The 20,787-nt window shown below is 45.4% G+C and overlaps 1 protein-coding gene across 6 annotated transcripts in view; it reads left to right on the top strand.

The window, feature by feature from the left end:
• Window positions 1-20,787, top strand: part of DCAF6 (DDB1 and CUL4 associated factor 6) — a 166,767-nt gene that overhangs the window by 19,899 nt on the left and 126,081 nt on the right. For all 6 annotated transcript variants that reach the window (XM_034791508.1, XM_034791490.1, XM_034791480.1 and 3 more), the window contains exon 2: window positions 16,451-16,512. In XM_034791508.1, the coding sequence (XP_034647399.1) occupies window positions 16,451-16,512 (62 nt within the window). The remainder of the gene's footprint in view (window positions 1-16,450; window positions 16,513-20,787) is intronic.

The raw sequence follows: 20,787 nt of genomic DNA, 5'->3' as shown, positions 1-20,787 counted from the left end.
AATAGCTTCATTGTGTGGACGCGGGTTAAATAGATCCAACGCTGCTAAATTCGACCTAAACTCGTAGTGTAGACCAGGGCTAAGAGTGAGATTTACCTGTATGCAGTTTCTTAATGTATTAGGCTTAGATTTGCATGTTTTTGTTTTATTTTGCAGGGCAGCTTACTTTGTTCTGTCTGTTATTACTTGGAATTACTTTTTATACTTTTGCTTATTAATTGACCCAGAGTAAGCAATTAACACCTGGGGGAGCAAACAGCTGTGCATATTTCTCTATCAGTGTTATAGAGGGTGGACAATCTATGAGTTTACCCTGTATAAGCTTTATGCAGAGTAAAACGGATTTATTTGGGGTTTGGACCCCATTGGGAACTGGGTATCTGGATGCTAGAGACAGGAGTATCTGCTAAGTGTTTTTTAGTTAAAGCCTGCAGCTTTGGGGGATATGGTTCAGACCTGGGTCTGTGTTTGCAGCAGGCTAGCGTGTCTGGCTCAACAAGGCAGATTCTGAAGTCCCAAGCTGGCAGGGAAAATGGGCTCAGAGGTAGTCTCAGCACATCAGGTGGCAGTACCAAGGGGCTTTCTGTAACCCAACCCATCACAATCACCAGACATTTAAATTGTTTTATTTAACTAAAACAACAATGTTATGTATTCTGGATTTTTTTCTTCAACAGCAAACATATAATATTTTAACAAAACAAGCATATACATTTTTTAATTTAGTTAACCATTCAAGTTTTTTAAAATCAGGTTTGTTTTTGTTAAAAGTCCTTAAGAAAGAAGTGTGAAATAATAAAGTTTACCAACCTGAAGATCCTGCATGTTCAGACATGTTCCTTTCATCATCTTCAATGCAGCTTCCCCCTGAGAAGGAACAGTTCTCATGATGATGTTTCATTCGGGCAACCAGGCCTTGCATTTCATTATGCACACATGCCTGTCTTACCCACAGGTAGAGGAACTTCATTAAGGTATTCCCAAACTGGGTCTCTTTTACGGCCTGTTGCCATTATAGGTTTTCCCTTTTAGTGAGCGAATGGTATGGTAGATCTCAGATCAATGAAGGCTACACTCAGACCTCAAGACTTCTGAAATATGATGCTCAAACAGTTTCACTTTTGTTTCTACTGCCTGTCCCCTCCTTCTCACATTTATCTCCAGACTTCTTCACCTTATCAAGATCTATTCCGCCTCCAATAATCTTCTATTCATTGAACTTTTTGAAACTTTGCACTTTTAGAGAGAGGTGAGGGATTGACTTTGTGTACACAAATTTGCAGAGGGACAATAGGGTTAAGATCTGTTATTTCTCACCTCTATATATTATTTATTTATTTAAAACATTTTTGCTATTAAAATTGCCCCACTTGCTCCCCCCGGCAGTCCTGATTGTCTCATACTATAGAATTAGAATTTATAATCCCTATTCCATGCATGATAAGATATCTTTAAGCTATAACGTATCTTAATTAAAACTATCTTTAAATAGTTTTTTTCCCTCAAAAAGCATTTTATAAAAAAGTCCAATATGCACCCTGACCATAGTAGGAGTAATTCACGTACCAATATAAATAAACATAAAGGCTTGTCAAAAATGTGTGGTGGTTGAGGAAAAAGGTTTATGAAGACTCATTTAAGCACACATGATTCCACAACAAACAGCTGCACAAGACAATTTTAGCCATGGCGTAGCATTGTGCACAGTTGTCTACATTCTGTGTATGGGGACTTCACAGTGAAGCTGGAAGAAAATATGGCTTTGAATAGACTTCTCTTCATTCAAGATAAGTGTAGAAGCAAATAGTTGGTTTTTATTTCACAATATGAAGTTTTTCGCTTGGCCAATGCAAAGCTATGTTCAAGGCTTATAGATAAAAACAAATCATACATATTGATTACTGTGTATTAGATAGGTTTGCTCAATTAGTTAAACTTAAGGTGTTTTGAGTATTCTTAGGCATGGGAAGAATGGAAAGACATTCAGATTCTCCTTACATTGAGTTGCACCTTTCTATTAATTTTTTCTCCTCCTTCAGTTTTGTCACAATGACCATTCCTTCCAGAATCTAGGAATAATTGTTACCTAATTGGATGCTTACTATGTTTACATAAAAATGCACTCTCAAGCTATTCCTGCAGATAATATAAACTAGTAAGAATGTCTCTGTGAGGTAGTTGTGGTTGATGACAGTCTGCCACTGTAATGCCTCATTTCTATAAAGATGCACAGTATGCTCTTTTATTTCAGTTACATGGTAAAATCAAGTTGTACTTTTTCATGCATATGACATGCTAAATATCAAACAGTGTCTGGCTAAACAAATACCTTTGATCCTGTGACACAGTGTTTACTTCAGCTTAAAACTCAAGTGCTTGTAACCTTATCAGTGATCAAGAACGCAAGGGGAGTTTATATTTAGCCATACACTGTTTTAGAGTCTGAGATATGTTTGAAAGTGGAATAAGGACAGTACTACTGATGAAAACAAAATCTAATGTGTACACTATAACTGATGTTAATTGGGCCTTGATAAGATAGGCAGAGGTGAGTCCAAATGAAAGCTTTTTCAAAAACACTCAACAGCCTATTAATCATGCAGAAATATATAAGAATTACAAAAAGTCAGGCTCACTTGGTTTGCTAAGTCTCCTATCTGTTTTTTATCTTTTGGAATCAAATTCTGCACTGGCTTACATTCTGGGAAGATCCCATAGACTTCAGTTGGTGTACATAGGATGGCATTCAGGGCAGAATATGTCCCCCCCTGTTCTGTAGTTGGTACTATTTTGTTAATGTTTCAAAGTTCATGTGTTTCTTAACACTTGAAGCTCTATTCTTGAACTGTGCCTTGGCATTTGAACATAGGTTTACAGAACACCAAGTCCGTGGAGTTAGATATCTGTAATAAAGCATTTGTTTATCAAAAAGGCAGGTAGACCCTTTTGTAGGTTTCAAATATGTTTGGCTTTTCTGCATGTCTATATTATTTACATCTGTTTTGAAAACGAGCTGTAACATAAATATACAGTTTGGGAAGGGAATGTGATCAAGTACTTTGATTAAGGGAGTAGGGGTCAGAACTCTTGGGTTCTATTTCTGTCACCAGCTCACTGTGTGCCCATGGATAAATCACTTAAACTCCTTGTGCCTCAATGTCGTCATCTGTAAAATGCTAATAACCTGCCAGCCTAGCTCACAGGTGTTCTTGAGAGCTTACTTAATATTTTTAAAGAGTGTTGAGCTCCTCAGATGAGAGGTGGTCTATTATATCCGTTTGGAGTCCTAGTTACTATACAAAATATCAACGCTTTGTACTAAAAGTGGTGTGTGTTTTCTTTCAGGAGGAGGAAAAGCAGTGTGTTATACTGTGGATTGAAAATTATGCAGGATCAGGGTCCAGAACTTGGTATATTCAGTTCAGGACAAATGACCAATGTGAGAATGAAGTCATCTATTTCGATAAAAATGTGGTTCCAAACTGTATAAACTCCACTTTGGATAATCAAATGTCATTTTAAAATGCGTTTAGGGTACAAGTTAACAGATGCTCTGCATTGGGATCAAATTCTGGCTCTGTTTCAGTTTTAAAGTAGGGCATTTAAAATGTCACAGCAAGCTAGCACAGAGGAACTTGGCTTTGGTAAGAACCAGCTTGAGATAAATGAGTATTCATTTGACAAATAGGATCTATTGCTATTTTTCAGAAAAGGGGTTATCTCTTTTTCAGCTCTGGATACCCTGGATGATGTAACTTCAAATAAAAAGTTTGTTGTATTTTTAAGTTTAGACTTTGTTCATGAAATGGTCTGTTCTTTCCAATGGAAAATGCTAGAATAAGATTTCAAATGGGTAAAGTGCTTGAGCATTAAGCTATCATTGCTTGACAACTGTTACCTCGCAGAGGTACCTATCCCTCTGTCCTATGAGAGACCTACACGGTGCTACCCCAGAGCAATGTGTTTGTGTGGAAAGGATGATGCAAAATGGTTGAGGAGAACAAGACCTTCATGAAGTTTTAGGTAGACCTTAACCCTCCTTTTGTTCCTCAGTTTAGGTTACAAACTATATAACCCATTGTCGTTTCTCTGGTTTTGGAGGGCCCCCAGTTTGAAGTGTGGTAGTCCTCAATAATGGGAAGACCCAAGAGGCAACTGGGGTGATGGTGAAAGGTGAACTGGGGAAATCTGGCACTGAAGAAAAGAGAACTAAAAATAAAAGTTCACATTAAGTTTTAAAAGTGTACCTTCGAGATAAACATCTTTAAAATATCCTTACTAGTGTTATCATTGGGATGCTGGATTAAAACTGAACAGGACTTGAAAAATCCAGTTGCTAGGAGTGAGTTAGAAAGTTCTCGATGTGAGTGGTATATGTTTGGTGAGAAGAGTAAGCCATTAACTTTTTGCAGAATTTAATATTTTATTTTTCTAGCCTTAATTGTTGGCAAGATAATGTTCTGAATGCGAACTGGAATATTGCTGTCTTTGAGTCCGTAGACAAACTGCTCCTTTTTGGCTCAATTTTCCCAAGCTTCAGCAGAATGAAATTGACATGACTATTGAGGTTTCATTGCAACTAATCATAATCACATGGATGAAAATGAAATTGGCAAGAATAATTAGGAAAGTTATTAGCAGCATTTAGAGGTAGGCATTGAAGCTATTCACTTGGAGAGAAGGATCCAAACAGTAAAGGCTGGTGATAGGGTAGAATACTTAATCTTTCCCTCTCTCCATCATAGTAGAAGATGGGATCTCCACAATGGTTAGGAGAATGAGATTCAGTGAAAAATTTCCCTCCAGCAGGGAAAGCAGTTTGAGGTGGCTTCAAGCGCTGTCTCGGACGGCGCTCTCTCCCTTCTAGGAGCAAGAGTTGGGGGATGGACTTCTCACCAGTATATTATCTGTATCTTGCTGATGGGGAGAGAGAGGCATTTATCCCTCATTTTTCATATTGTCTTTTAGTCTAGTAGCTGTTGCAAACTTTTTCAAATCTTGAAACTGAAAATGTATGCTGTTTTGTTTATATTTTGCATTTCCTTGAAAGATGAAGCTAAGCCAGTCAATTTAATGTCCCTGTTCTCGTGCATTAGCACAATGCTGTGTCGTCTTCCAGATTCCAATGCCACAGGAGAAAGTTTACATTTAAAGAAACCCCCAAAATACTTAAAACAGCCTGCTTAATTTTAAGTTAATGAAAACATTTCTATTCACATAGAATACATTTCCATTCTTGATGTTTATCCCTTTTTTGCAAGCTAAATTTTCAGCCTAAGCTACTTGCTGGCATCCACTGGCATTTTATGATTTTACAAAATATGCAGTAAAAAGCACCTGTATGGAGACAGAATTTTGATTCTGAAGTGTATTTGGAGGAATTTAATTTATTATTGAAACTGTTTCATTGTAACTTGATTGCCAACTTTCTGAGAAAATAAAGGCTTTTTCTAGGGAAAGATTATGTGGGATAATTGTAGGCAAACTTTCAGTCTAGCATTTGGGAAATAAGTTCCAGTAATATGAGTTGAATGCTCTGGGATAGAGCTAACGGATGGGGAGGAAAGATGTCTTTAAAGGGGGAGAACTTAGGTCCTTGCTTTTGCTTTCTTTGTTAAACCAGTCCCCTTCAGCCTTTTCATACACTCATTTCCAGCAGAGGTTCAGACGGGGGGGGGGCAAGTTTATAGAAATTTTGGCGGTGCCCAGAACTGCCCCCGCCCAACTCCGCCCCCACCTGCCTAAAGCTCTGGGAGGTTGTTTGGGTGGGAGAGGGGGTTTGGGATGCAGGCTCTGGGATGGAGTTTGGGTGTAGGCTCTGGGCTTGGGCAAGGGGTGGGGGTGCAGGAGGGGGTGAGGGGTGCAGGCTCTGGGACAGAGTTTGTGTGCTGGCTCTGGGCTGGGGGACGGGGTGCAGGCTCTGGGAGGGAGTTTGGGGATAGGAGGGAGTGCGGAGGGAGGGGGTGCAGGCTCTGGAACGGAGTTTGGGTGTAGGCTCTGGGCTTGGGCAAGGGGTGGGCATGTAGGAGGGGGTGAGGGGTGCAGGCTCTGGGAGGCAGTTTTGGGGCAGGAGGGGATGTGTGGGAAGGGGATGGGGGTGTAGGCTCTGCGACGGAGTTTTGGTGCTGTGTGCAGGCTCCGGGAGGGGATGAGGGCTGCAGGCACTGGGACTGAGTTTGGGTGCAGGCTGCGGGGTGGGGGTGCAGGCTCTGGGAGGAAGGTTGGGGATGGGGAGGCGGAGGGAGAGGGTTCAGGCTCTGGGAAGGAGTTTGGGGGCCAAGGGGGGCGGAGGGAGGGGGTGCAGGCTCTGGGAGGGAGTTTGGGGATGGGGAGGCGGAGGGAGAGGGTGCAGGCTCTGGGAAGAAGTTTGGGGGCCAAAGGGGGGGTGCAGGCTCTGGGAGCGGGTGGGGGATTCAGCGCTTACCTGGGGCTCCTAGGCAGGGCAGGCTGGGAGTCTCCATGTGCTGCTACCCCCAGGCACTGCCCTTGCAGCTTCCTATTGGCCACAGGGGCACTTGGGGTGGGACATAGACCCACTCCGCCCGGGGCTGCAGGGAGGGGCTGGCGGCCACGTGGAGCAAGCAGGGAGGAAGCTGCTCAGTTCCGCTGCACTGCCAGTGATGAGTGGGGGCCCTGGGCTGTTTTAAATGGGGGACGCACGGGGGCGGAAGGCGGGGCCAAGGGAGAGACCTGGCCCCAAAAATTGCTGGAGCCGGTCCCTGGGCCAAGAATATTCCTGGTGCCCAGGCACCACGGGCCGATAGGACTCGCTGCCCATGGGTCCAGATACTATTCCTGGACGTACCACATCACCAGTTTAGTTTTTGCTGCTAGTACTGCCAAAGTACTATGTGCAGAAGTAGCACATCACACAAGAATGATTCTCTGCTATAGAACTTTCTTGCTCTGCATCTGAAACTGGAAAAGGTTGAAGAACTCTGGATTCTTGTATCCATATGCTGAATTTAACTTAAATAGTGGAATAAACTTCTGTGGTCCATTTGTTGTTGTTTAAGATTTACAGTATAGTAACACCTAGAGGCCAACCAGGTCAGGGTCCCATTGCGCTAAATGAGTACAAACAGCTAGTAGAGGACAGTCCCTGCCCCCAAAGAGCTTACACTTTAAAATTAAATCTAATATTTGCAAAATTAAACTCATTCGAAAGTAGGGTTTTGTAGTGGAAATACTGAGACATTAGTAAAAGATTGTGAAATGATGGGGTTTAACTGAACAAATATAGTCAGGTAACCAAAAACTGAGATTGGAGTTGTTTCTGTACTCCAGTATAGGAAGGGTACCTGTGTATTAACATACATTGTATAAGGATTATCCATCACATTATGGGAAAACTCTTGCAGACTTAAATTACTTTCTCTTCCAAGAATTATAAAATGCATTTGTCCAGGCCATTTTGTTATGCTGCAGTCCAGCCAAATGCATTACTGTATCAATACCCTTTTCAAGGTGCATAATGTATGGGACTTAATGACATGATGTACAGATCGTTTATATTCCAGTAATAACTCGGACCATCTTTTCTATGTATATTTACAAGGAAAGGAAATACTCAAGGTTACAAATCTGGAAAGGAAATTTTGAAGTGTGCATTCTGCTCTTTAACATATGAAGACTTTATTATAGCTTTGGACCTTGCAGGCCTATAAGCTAACAGTCTCTAATTAAAATGGCAAATAAAACAGTCAATGAAAGGGTTCAAGGATGGTAGCCTGATTAAATAAAATAAAATGATAATTATGTGAGTATTAGCTAGGCAGCTCAGAGCAATATTTGACAAGGTAGAACATTATTTTCTGTTTAGCATACTGCTTTCAGAATTATAAAATCAACAATATTTGTTAATGCATGAGAAAAATATATATTACCCTCCCCAGAGACACTGTGGAGTGGAAGTACACTGTTACTATCCATTCTGAAATTTGGACAGGATATGGGGGACTTCATTCTTCTTTTAAAATAACCCAAAAAATAAAACCCCAAGTAGTCAGTTCCTTACCTTTTCTGTCTCTACTGAAAGATTCCAACTCGCGCAGCACAGTACCCCTGAACCATACTAGGATACTGGTTCATTACTGACCTAGGGGGAAGAGTGCTGCCAACATTACTACTTCTAGCACCTAGATTTTCTCTGGAGTTCTCTTGTCCCAGCTTGACCAAGATCACAGGATATGGTGTTATGGTGGCTGCAAATGAGAAAATTTCAAGGAAGTAGCATTTCTTCAAGCTTTTTTGCAGATCCAATTTATAGTGTGCATGCTCCTCATGCATGACTTTTGACCAGTTAGGTCCATTGAGGCTGATCTTCTGCTCTGCATGTCCTCATGCACCCCTCCCCCCCCATTTGAGAACATATGGCAGAGTGGCCCAAACCACTTCTCATTTTCCGCTTACCACTTGTGGCAGTGAGACAGAGCTTGGTCTCTGCCTTCTACCCCGAAGCACCTTTTCATTGTCTCAGACTTGTAAATATTAGTAATTACTACAATTAGGTTAGTGTAAGGATGATTTTCAGCCCTTTTGGCAGCCCCTTATTTGTTTTCTTGAAATGTCAAAAGAAAAGAACTACTACTAATTGGCACCGAGGTGCCTTCCCATCTATTGACCAAACTTAAACCCTCTGGCTTTCAGCCATTCTCATCTTGTGAGAGACTTATAACATTAACTGATGGAATAATCGGTGTCTTTTCTGTTTGGGTGATGGTAACATTCTGGACCCTTGTTCTGTATGCCATTCCTTCTCCCCTAGAACTCGCCTCTCCAGAGATACTTTGCTAACACTCTACCTACTGGAGCTGGCAATCGAGGGAATGTAGGATTGAGAAAAATGTTCCTCTGGCTGCAGAAAGGGACTCTCCTCCCAGAGATTCCTCTCCTTCAGTGCTTCTCTAAGTTAGGGAGTCTATCCCAAAACTTCCTGTTATTAATACTGGGAGAAGGTCTCCAACCCCTGCAGCTAGCCATCCTCCAACCTCCAAAAAGAGCTCACCACTGGCTGGCAGCTTGGCATTGAAGCTTGGTATTGCCTCCATCCCATTGAGATATGAGCAGCACTCCAAGGGCAACTCAAGGTAGTAACCCTCTTCCCTGGAACAAAAGAGATTCAGGAAATAGTCATGGACCTTCTAACTCTGGTATGTCTACACTACGAAATTAGGTCGATTTTATAGAAGTTGATTTTTAGAAACCAATTTTATACATTCGATCGTGTATGTCCACACTAAGCGCATTAAGTCAGCGGAGTGCGTCCTTACTAGTGTAGCTAGCATCGCTTACAGAGCGGTGCACTGTGGGTAGCTATCCCACAGTTCCCGCAGTCTCTGCTGCCCATTGGAATTCTGGGTTAAGTTCCCAATGCCTGATGGGGCAAAAACATTGTTGCGGGTGGTTTTGGGTACATGTCGTCAGGCCCCCACCCTCCCTCCCTTCCTCCGTAAAAGCAATGGCATACAATCGTTTCGTGCCTTTTTTCCTAGGTTACCCGTGCAGATGCCATACCATGGCAAGCATGGAGTCTGCTCAGCTCACCGTCACCGTAAGTCTCCTGGGTGCTGCTGGCAGACGCGGTACAGCATTGCTACACAGCAGCAGCTTCTTGCCTTTGCAGCGGACGATGCAGTAGGACTGATAGCCGTTGTATGTCTCCTGGATGCTCCTGGCAAACCTCGGTGAGGTCGATCAGGGGCGCCTGGACAGATATGGCTATCCTCCTCGTAGAGCACTGAATGGGAGCCAGAGACTCCAGGTCATTCTCTTTTTTAAGTTTCGTCTTATGGAGATTCAGACCTGCCTGGAATATCATGCGAGCTGGAGGCTTCTGCCTCAGGCTGCTCTCCCAGCTGGCAGCACCGCGCAGTTGCACCTACCCCAGCCTACCCCTTGCTCCCATGGCTCATGAAGCCTGGACAGTAGTAAGGAGCAGTTCAACTATAGGCTGAGCAAGTGCAGAATGGTAGTAGAATGTGCCTTTGAACGTTTAAAAGCTCGCTGGCGATGTTTGCTGACTAGGTCAGACCCATTGTTATTGCTGCTTGCTGCGTGCTCCATAATATCTGTGAGAGTAAGGGGGAGACGTTTATGGTGGGGTGGGAGGTTGAGGCAAATCGCCTGGTGTCCGATTTTGAGCAGCCAGATGCCAGGGCAATTAAAAGAGCACAGTAAAGCGCGCTGTGCATCAGAGAGGCTTTGAAAACCAGTTTCATGACTGGCCAGGCTTCGATGTGACAGTTGTGTGTGTTTCTCTTTGATGCAAACCCACCCCCTTTGTTGATTTTAATTCCTTGTAAGCCATCCACCCTCCCCCCCCCTTTGAAATAAAGTAACTATTGTTTTGAAACCATGCATTCTTTCTTTATTAATTAAAAAAAAAATGAGATAACGAACAAGGTAGCCCAGCTGGGATGGGGGAGGAGGGAAGGACAAGGCCACATTGCTTATTGTAGCCACACTAAAAATCAAACTGTTTGTTTGACAGCCTTCTGTTGCTTTGGCCATCCTCTGGAGTGGAGTGGTTGGGTGCCCGGAGCCTCCCCTCCCTCTTGCATTCTTGGGCATCTGGGAGAGGAGGCTATGGAACATGGGGAGGAGGGTAGGCGGTTATACAGAGGATGCAGCGGGGGTCTGTGCTCTGATTGGATTTCCTGCAGCTCCAACAGACACTTAGTCTGTTTGCTCCCCCAACAGATGCTTCATCATGTCCGTTTGCTTCCCCATTAGCCTCAGCATTGTGTCCTGCCTCCGCTCTTTGCACTCACTTAATTCTTTCCTGGCCTCTGCCACTGAATGCCTCCATGCATTAAGCTGTGCCCTATCAGTGCGGGTGGACTGCCTGAGCTTGGAAAACTTGTCATTGTGAGTGCGTTTTTCTCACTTTCTAATCTGTGATAACCTCAGGGACGGAGATGATGGGGGGAGCGTAGAAACATTCTACGCTCTATGATTCTGGGGGGACTGCATGGTCACCTGTGCTGCTAAGTGCTGCTGAGTTCGTCACGCTGACCAAACAGGAAATGAAATTCAAAAGTTCCCGGGGCTTTTCCTGTGTAACTGGTTAGTGCATCAGAGTTCAAAGTGCTGTCCAGAGCGGTAACAATGGAGCACTCTGGGATAGCTTCCGGAGGCCAATACCATTTGCGTCCACTCTACCCCAAATTCGACCCAGCAAGCTTGATTTTAGTGCTACTCCCCTCGCCAGGGAGGAGTACAGAAGTCGATTTTAAGAGCCCTGTAAGTCGCCGGAATGCGGTTGGTTGTGTGGACGCATTCATGTTAAAATCGACCTAACGCGGCTAAATTCGACCTAACCCTGTATTGTAGACCAGGGCTAAATAACAAGCCTAGAGGCCTGATCACCTTGGATAGGTTAACGGGGCAGCAAAGCCTGGTACTGGCAAAGACTTCTCACTGGCAGACACCCTCCTTACCAGAGTCTTTAATGGTACTGGCACACCTGTTACTAAGCACTCATGTTGAGCACCCAGCACCAGCCTATCTATCAGTTATATAAATATTTTTGGATAGATTTTTTTTTTTTTTTTTATTCTCCTCTACAGTGAAAGGAATCTCTGCTTTCTTTAGATTTGTCTGTTGAATCTCCTTTTGCATTCTCCCATTTTGACAAGTACACTTGCTGGACAGTTTGAACCTTCTGATAATACAGTCGATGCATGTACTTTGGAGTGCTGTACAGCATAGGCTTGTCTGTTAGCTACTCTTCTCCAAAGCACATACAAGTAACTGACTATAGTAGGCTCTTCAGTGTTGAGCGAGGGAAAAAATGTGAAATGACTAGACTGATGCTAGAAAGAGCCATATGGTTATATCCTTTCTGGCAGCAGGTGGAAACAAAAAGAAAATACAACTGGACACTAGCAGCTTGGCATCTGCCATTAAACTAGCTCAGATAAAACTCCAGAACTATTACTGATGCTTTGGGATGCAGCCCCTTATCCAAATGGATATGGGATGAAACAATTCCCACACCATTGCATTGCATAATCACTCTGTGGGTTGTGGTGGCGGTGAGTGGATGTTTAGACGTTGGAACCTGGAGACCAGAGATAGAAAAGACCTATTTAGAATAGATCAGATTTCCATGCTATGAGCCACTGTGTATGGGTCAATATTTCTTAACTGAAGTTCATAAGTTCTGGTTTGATGTTTGTAGGGGGCTTATACGAGAGCAGTGTAGCCCTCTTCTCTGGACATTCAGTACACCCCAATGATTCAGTCATCTTAGTAGTGTCCTTAGCTCTTTTAAATTAAATTGCAGATTTGCTGCTCAGTATTGCCAACCCCAAGTGCTCAGAAATCATGGATAAGGCTCCCAAAACCATGAGATTGACTTGGGACTTTAGGATTCATGTTTTCAAACTTTTCTCTGCAACCATAAAGGCTAGAAAATTTTTCTTTTAAAATGTAAATCAAAGCTAAGATTTGCACAATTGCTGGACTCCAGAAGCTTTAAGTGAAACATCAGATATTATGAGAGTTGGTAATGCTGCAGCTTTAACGTAGTTAGATGCCTTTGCCTCATCTTAAATCCCACTCTTCCTCAGTTTCTTTTTGCTCCTGCACTATCCCAACTGCTCCAGTTGATTTTGCCTTTGCGCATAGTAGGAAATCACAGCCCACAAACAATAAAAGGGGGAATCAGAATCTCTTTTCCATATTCCAGTATGAAATCCCAGACCCACAGTTCTTCTGAAATTATAACCGTGTCTACAGTTACCAGGGAAACCAGGCTGGCATCCCTAGGAAGAAGTATAGTGAAACCTGATTGGTTAAAGAGGTTTAAACAGTGGTTTCTTAGTTGTTGTATACTTCACTTTAAGAGTGCACTCTTCATTACCACCACTGCTCCTAATCACCAGCTGCTCTCATTCTAAAGATTTTCCTTTCAGTTCCTGAATCTTAGCCTCCTGCCAGTACTTAATACTTTATTAAAGGCTGTTGGATTGAGGTCCTCTCTGCTATTCAGGAAGGAGCAATCCTTTCCTTTCCTTTTTTTTTTTTTTTTTTACTGTTTGTATTACAGTGTGCCCAGAAGCTCCAACCAAAATTGGAGCCATAATGTATACATTCTCGCAGAGAGAGAGCTATACAAGCGCATAGTCAGACAAAGTCCCTGCCCCTAAAAGTTTATACTCCGAATAAACAAAACCGATAAAGGTGCAAAAGGAAACCAAGGACCAGAGGTGAAGTGGCTTGTCCAAGTTCACCCACCAGGTCAGTGGCAGAAGTGGAAATAGACGTGAGGTCTCCTAGTCCTTGAACCTAGGAGGGTTAGATATGAAGAGATTTCTTCTCATTTGTGTCCCATATCCAATTTCTTTTTCTCCTGCTTCCCCTAAGAAAGGGACATTTTCACTGAATTCAATTGAGACAAGATGTTATAGTCCTTCTTTGAAAAGGACATGGGCCACTGTCTAAGTGAGTATTTTTAATATAGAGGATACCAGGTTAGTTCCTTTTTCAGGTCAAAGTAAAACACCCAAACTATGTCTGCACTGCTGCAGAATATATATGTAGGTTCTTGGGCAGATAGCCAGAGCCACTATCCATGCTGCCTCAATCACACACACATTTTTAGGGTACTAACTCAAGCAGAGCTAGGGTGTGTATGTCTACCCAAACTTGGAATTATACCTCCCAGCTGTAATGTAGTCATACCCCTAGAGTGAAATCCTTGTCTTATTGAAGTCAGTGAGAGTTTTGCCATTGATTCCCATAATTATTATTTATTATTTGTATTATCGTAGCACCTACAAGCCCTAGTCATGGACCAGGATCCCATTGTGCTAGGTGCTGTATAAACAAAGAATAAAAAGGCAGTCCCTGTCCCAAAAGCTTACAACCTAAGTAATAGGGCCAGATTTCACCTTTAGGTTTTTCTCAACATCTTCCAATGGAAGTTATAGAGGATTAATCATCTTCATGAATTCCATAACAAAAAGCTACATTAAAGCTAAATGGTTAAATAGTCACGTCAGGAAATGCCCAGATAAAAGTTGTATCTGTACAATCCTACTCTTCACCCTATAGGTATGCATTGTTATAACAGTCTTTATCTGTGTAGTAACATGGTATTTTATGTTTCCAAGACAATGATATATAATTAATGGAACCCTGCCTTATTTAATATGTGCTTTATAGGAGATTCTCCTTGCCTTAAATCACTTTCACCTTGTCTTGCTTTATTCTGTTTCCCCTTCCACACTCACCTTTCCTGCTCAGTTCAGGAACTCCAAAAGCACCCATCCCATCCATGCTTGACTATTTAAACTGTGAAATGGAATGATATTGGTCATTTATGTTGCTCTTCAAAGTGAGTTACAATCAGTAATGATGAGGAAACTGAGGTTAAGTGATTTTCTGAAACTAAGAGGGACTCAGAGATAGAGCTGGGACTAGAACTCAGGAGGTCTGGCTTCCGGTCCTCTGCTTAAGCACTAAACACTGTAACACTTTCAATTTAAGACCAAAACACATTGGCCATCATGTTCCTATTTAAAATATATTGTGCTTCTTAAAGCATATTCTACTTGTTACTCCTGGGGTGAATTCAGCGCCACTGCACAGGCACAGAATTCATGTCCCCTGCAGATTTCTTTGCTTCCACACAGAAAAATGACTTTCTGACAAGGAAGCAAAGGGAAGCCGCAAGAGCGGTCATGTGCCCCTCCCCAGCAGCATGGATGCATTGTTTTGGGCGTCTAGAGCAGCCACTGGAGAGGTAAATCGCAGCGGGGGGGCAGGGAAGGGCCTGACAACACTCTGGCTGATGCATCTGGACCCCCCCACTGAGCCTCACCCCCCTGCACTCAGAACCTGCCACTGAGTCCCCTGTGCCCAGAGCCTTCCACCGAGCCTCACTTCCTCCCTCCCCCCTGCACCCAGCTGGGGACTCCCCGGCCAGTGGCTCCTACCCTGCACTGGGCTCAGCTGCTAGTCCTGGCTGGTCTGACGGTGGAGGTCACACTTCCCCTGCACGGAGCAGCCAGGGCCGGGTCAGAATGACCCCCAGAAATCTCCCCCTACGTCAGGAAACGCTGCACCTTCCTGCCCCTATCGCTCCTCTCCCACAGGGGAGAGGGGGTCACTATACGGGAAGCTGTTCCCCTATCTGCCCAACCCCCGTTCACCTGGACCCACCATACCCAGAGCCTCCTGCTGAGCCTCATCCCCCCCATAACCCAGAACCTCCCACTGAGCTCCCCGCACCTGAACTCCCACCCCACCAAGCTCCCCCCCACACCTGACCCTCCCCACCGAGCTCTCCTCCCCGTGCATCTGGATCCTCGCCGAACCCCTCCCCCGGCATCTGCACCCCACTTCTGCACCAGACCACCTCCCTGCCAAGCCTCACCCCCTGCATCCAGACCCCCATCCCTGTACCCAGACCAGCCCCTGCTGAGCCTGCTGCACTCAAACCCCCACCCAGACGGGCCCCAACCCCTGTGCACCTGAACCACTCCGAGCCTCATGCACCTGGATCCCCACCCCACTGAGCCCCACTCTCCCAGCACCCAGACGCCCTGCTCAACCCCCCACACCCAGATCCCCTGAAGCCCTATCCCCCCCACATCAGACTCTCCCTGCCAAGCCCAAACCACCTTCACCTGGACCCTCCTGCAAGAGTCCCATTCCTCCTGCACCTGGAACCCCCCAATGAGCCACTTTGCATCCAGATCCCCCACTGAGCTGCCCGCACCCAGATTGCCCCCACACCTGGATCCCACCACACTAAGCCCCTTCACACTTGGATCCTGCTGGGCTGAGCCTGCTTGCCCCACACCTGGTGTGCCCGGTGCAGAGGGACAGGGCCCTGGGGTGTTTCTGGGGCAGGTTCCTCCCTTGCGCTGTGGCAGGGTCTGGTGCAACCTCACCACTGAGTCCCTGTCCTGGGAGAGGGATAAGGGGGTGCCTGAAGGGTGATCTTCCACCTCTATGCAGCCAGTGGTCTGTGCTCCCCACTGCCATGCTGGTGTCTCCACATTTATTTACTGACAAAATTTGCATAATTTTGTAGCATTTTAAAGTATTGTGCCTAGATTTTTAAAATATTTTTGGCACAATTACCTCAGGAATCCCTAATCTTCAGTTAGAAGTTTTTAGCTATTGTTTGTTACTGTACATAAGTTATTTTCTATTTTACAGCTTTTAATTTCAAAGTGTCTGCTTGTGAAGCTTGCCAAATGTTAACATCACAATTTCTAAACTGGTGCTAAAAGTGGTAGAACAGCAAATAAACATGAAGCATTGCTTTTTCCATTTGAATATTTGGAACTATACAAATTGTATTAAGGTTTATATTACATGCAGGTTCTGTTCTATTTAGCTTCTTCTGTGCCCAGCACTATATCTGATTGCCAAAGTTCTTTAACCTCAGCTTTTAAAATGAGACTATAATTCAGTCTTCTTTCTTCAACAGGAAGAAGAGAATTTATCCAAAGATTAAAACTTGAAGCAACACTGAATGTGCATGATGGCTGTGTAAGTGATTTCTTGTATCTAAGTTTTCAAAGCTTTAAAAATATGGTGTCCCATATCAGAGTGTGTGTGCCTAGACTTAAAAATGCAAACTAAATACATTTTAAAGCTGAACTGAAAATAGTTACTTGCCAAGACCTATATCCAGCCCTCTGGGTTCTATTTCTTCTGAAGCAGCTGACAACAACTCAGTCCCTTGAAACTGAGCAATGAGCTGTGTTTGTTTCATTGCTTTAGTTATGAGTGAGGCAGTCACCTATAGCAGGGAAAACTGGACTTGGGTAGGAGCAGGAAAGTGAAGGAAGAACTAATCTTAAATAATTTCTAATGTATTTATTTGTAGTTTAACACATATTTTGCTATTTTAGGATTTTATTGTATTGCTTTGATTGAAGCATTTTAGTTTTCTTCTAAGCTTGGAAAAGAGGAAGGGCTATATATTAATTATAAAAAAAGGAGCAATACTGTAACCTAAAATGTTGTGTTTTCAAGGTCAGCCATGTGAAATGGCACAGTCACATGGTATAAATAATAATTATGGGTTTTTCTTTTAAAGTAAATATTGAACTTTTTAAATAAACCTATACTTTTCCATAGCTAGCTGGTTGCAAAATTCTTCCATGCTGTGCTCTCAGACAGGTAGGCAGCAAATAGACTGTTACTCAAACGCCACAGGACTGTTTGAGCTCTAAGGGTATGTCTACACTACGAAATTAGTTCGAATTTATAGAAGCCGGTTTTATTGAAATCGGTTGTATACAGCCGATTGTGTATGTCCACACAATAAAATGCTCTAGGTGCTCTAGTCGGCAGACCGCGTCCACAGTACGAGGCTAGCGTCGACTTCCGGAGCATTGCACTATGGGTAGCTATCCCACAGCTATCCCACAGTTCCCGCAGTCTCTGCCGCCCCTTGGAATTCTGGGTTGAGATCCCAATGCCCGGATGATGCAAAACAGTGTCGCGGGCGGTTCTGGGTACATGTCGTCAGGCCCCTCCCTCCCCCGTCACAGCAACGGCAGACAATAGATTCGCGCCTTTTTATCTGGGTTACCTGGGTTACCTGTGCAGACAACATGGAGCCCGCTCAGCACAGCTGAGCTCACCATCACCATATGTCCTCTGGGTGCCGGCAGACGTGGGACTGCATTGCTACACAGCAGCAGCTGCTAACTGCCTTTTGGCGGTAGACGGTGCAGTAGACTGGTAGCCTTCATCGGCGATCTGGGTGCTGGCAGCCGTGGGGCTTGCCTTTTGGCAGTAAATGGTGTATTATGACTGTTAGCCAGCCTATTACAAGTCGGGTCATCGCACGTTAGCAGAGTCTTCCCTGAGCAGCAGCTCGTGCAATAGGCCTGAAGACCATCGTCATACACCGCCCCGTATTTGCTGCCAAGCACCCAGAAAGATGCCGAGGGCTATCAGTCACGCTGCACCGTCGTCTTAAGATGTAAAAAATAGATTTTCTCTGTATTCATTTGCTTCCCCCTCCCTCCGTCAACAGGGTTTTCAGTTTAATCTTTGGGGGGGACCAGTCTGTGACAGTTGTTTGTGTCTCTCCCTGATGCACAGCCACCGTTCTTTATTTTAATTCCCTGTGCCTGTACGCCATGTCGTCACTCGGCCCCCCTCCCTCCTTCCCCTAGGCCGTCAGATACTACGTTTGCGCCACAGCTCGAGCCGAGAAGCGGTTCGCGCCTTTTCTTTGAATTCTGGGTTGAGATCCCAATGCCCGGATGATGCAAAACAGTGTCGCGGGCGGTTCTGGGTACATGTCGTCAGGCCCCTCCCCCCTCGTCACAGCAACGGCAGACAATAGATTCGCGCCTTTTTACCTGGGTTACCTGTGCAGACAACATACCACGGCAAGCATGGAGCCCGCTCAGCTCAGCTGAGCTCACCGTCACCATATGTCCTCTGGGTGCCGGCAGACGTGGGACTGCATTGCTACACAGCAGCAGCTGCTAACTGCCTTTTGGCGGTAGACGGTGTAGCATGAGTGATAGCCGTGGGGCTGGCAGCCGTAGTGCTGCATTGCACCAGCCCCTTGCAGGCGATGGTATATTATGACTGGTACCCATCGTCGTCGTACTGGTATGGCTATCAATCATGGCCACCTGGGCAGACATGCTACTGTTTCGATGATGACGGTTACCAGTCATAATATACTATTTTCTGCCAATTGCCCAATATTGTCTGCTAAGCACCCAGAAGAGGCCGAGGGCGATGCTGGGTGCTGGCGGACGTGGGGCTGGCAGACGTGGGGCTGCATTGCTACACAGCAGCAGCCCCTTGCCTTTTGGCAGATGATGGCATATTATGATTGGTACCCGTCATCGTCATACTGGTATGGCTGTCACTCATGCTGCAGCGTCGGCTGCCACCTTAAGATGTAAAAAATAGATTTGTTCTGTGTTCATTTGCTTCCCCTTCCTCCGTGAAATCAACGGCCTGCTAAGCCCAGGGTTTCCAGTTTAATCTTTGGGGGGACCATTCTGTGTGACAGTTGTTTGTGTTTCTCCCTGTTCCTGTACCTGTACGCCATGTCGTCACTCGGCCCTCCCTCCCTCCCGCCCTCCTTCTCCTGGTCCATCAGATACTACTTTCGCGCCTTTTTTCTGACCAGGCGCCATAGCTAGCACTGGGATCATGGAGCCCGCTCAGATCACCGTGGCAATTATGAGCACTATGAACACCACGCGCATTGTCCTGGAGTACATGCAGAGCCAGAACATGCCAAGGCGAAACCCGGACCAGGCGAGGAGGCGATTGCAGCGCGGCGACGAGAGTGATGAGGAAATTGACATGGCCATAGACCTCTCACAAGGCACAGGCCCCAGCAATGTGGAAATCATGGTGTTACTGGGGCAGGTTGATACCGTGGAACGCCGATTCTGGGCCCGGGAAACAAGCACAGACTGGTGGGACCGCATCGTGCTGCAGGTATGGGACGATTCCCAGTGGCTGCGAAACTTTCGCATGCGTAAGGGCACTTTCATGGAACTTTGTGACTTGCTTTCCCCTGCCCTGAAACGCCAGGATACCAAGATGAGAGCAGCCCTCACAGTTGAGAAGCGAGTGGCAATAGCCCTGTGGAAGCTTGCAACGCCAGACAGCTACCGGTCAGTCGGGAATCAATTTGGAGTGGGCAAATCTACTGTGGGGGCTGCTGTGATCCAATTTGCCAGGGCAATGAAAGACCTGGTGATAGCAAGGGTAGTGACTCTGGGCAACGTGCAGTCAATAGTGGATGGTTTTGCTGAAATGGGATTCCCAAACTGTGGCGGGGCCATAGACGGAACCCATATCCCTATCTTGTCACCGGAGCACCAAGCCACCGACTACATAAACCGCAAGGGGTACTTTTCAATGCTGCTGCAAGCCCTGGTGGATCACAAGGGACGTTTCACCAACATCAACGTGGGATGGCCGGGAAAGGTACATGATGCTCGCGTCTTCAGGAACTCTGCTCTGTTTCGAAAGCTGGAGGAAGGAACTTTCTTCCCGGACCAGAAAGTGACCATTGGGGATGTTGAAATGCCTATCGTGATCCTTGGGGACCCAGCCTACCCCTTAATGCCATGGCTCATGAAGCCATACACAGGCAGCCTGGACAGGAGTCAGGACCTGTTCAACTACAGGCTGAGCAAGTGCCGAATGGTGGTGGAATGTGCATTTGGACGTTTAAAAGCGCGCTGGCACAGCTTACTGACTCGCTCAGACCTCAGCGAAAAGAATATCCCCATTGTTATTGCTGCTTGCTGTGCGCTCCACAATATCTGTGAGAGTAAGGGGGAGACATTTATGGCGGGGTGGGAGGTTGAGGCAACTCGCCTGGCCGCTGATTACGCGCAGCCAGACACCAGGGCGGTTAGAGGAGCACAGCAGGGCGCGGTGCGCATCAGAGAAGCTTTGAAAACGAGTTTTGTGACTGGCCAGGCTACTGTGTGAAACTTCTGTTTGTTTCTCCTTGATGAACCCTCCAACCCCCCCCCCCCGACCCGGTTCACTCTACTTCCCTGTAAACCAACCACCCCACCCTCCCCTCCCCTCCCGCTTGCAGAGGCAATAAAGTCATTGTTTTTTCACATTCATGCATTCTTTATTAGTTCCTTACAGAGGTAGGGGGATAATTGCCAAGGTAGCAGGGATGGGTGGGGGAGGAGGGATGGAAAAGGACACACTGCATTTTAAAACTTTAACTCTTATTGAAGCCCAGCCTTCTGATGCTTGGGCGATCATCTGGGGTGGAGTGACTGGGTGGACGGAGGCCCCCCC

The sequence above is a fragment of the Trachemys scripta genome, chromosome 1, assembly GCF_013100865.1.
Source record: "Trachemys scripta elegans isolate TJP31775 chromosome 1, CAS_Tse_1.0, whole genome shotgun sequence".
Lineage (NCBI taxonomy): Eukaryota > Metazoa > Chordata > Testudines > Emydidae > Trachemys > Trachemys scripta.
Note: the sequence above shows the minus strand (reverse complement) of the source record. Positions and strands in the feature narration are given on the sequence as shown.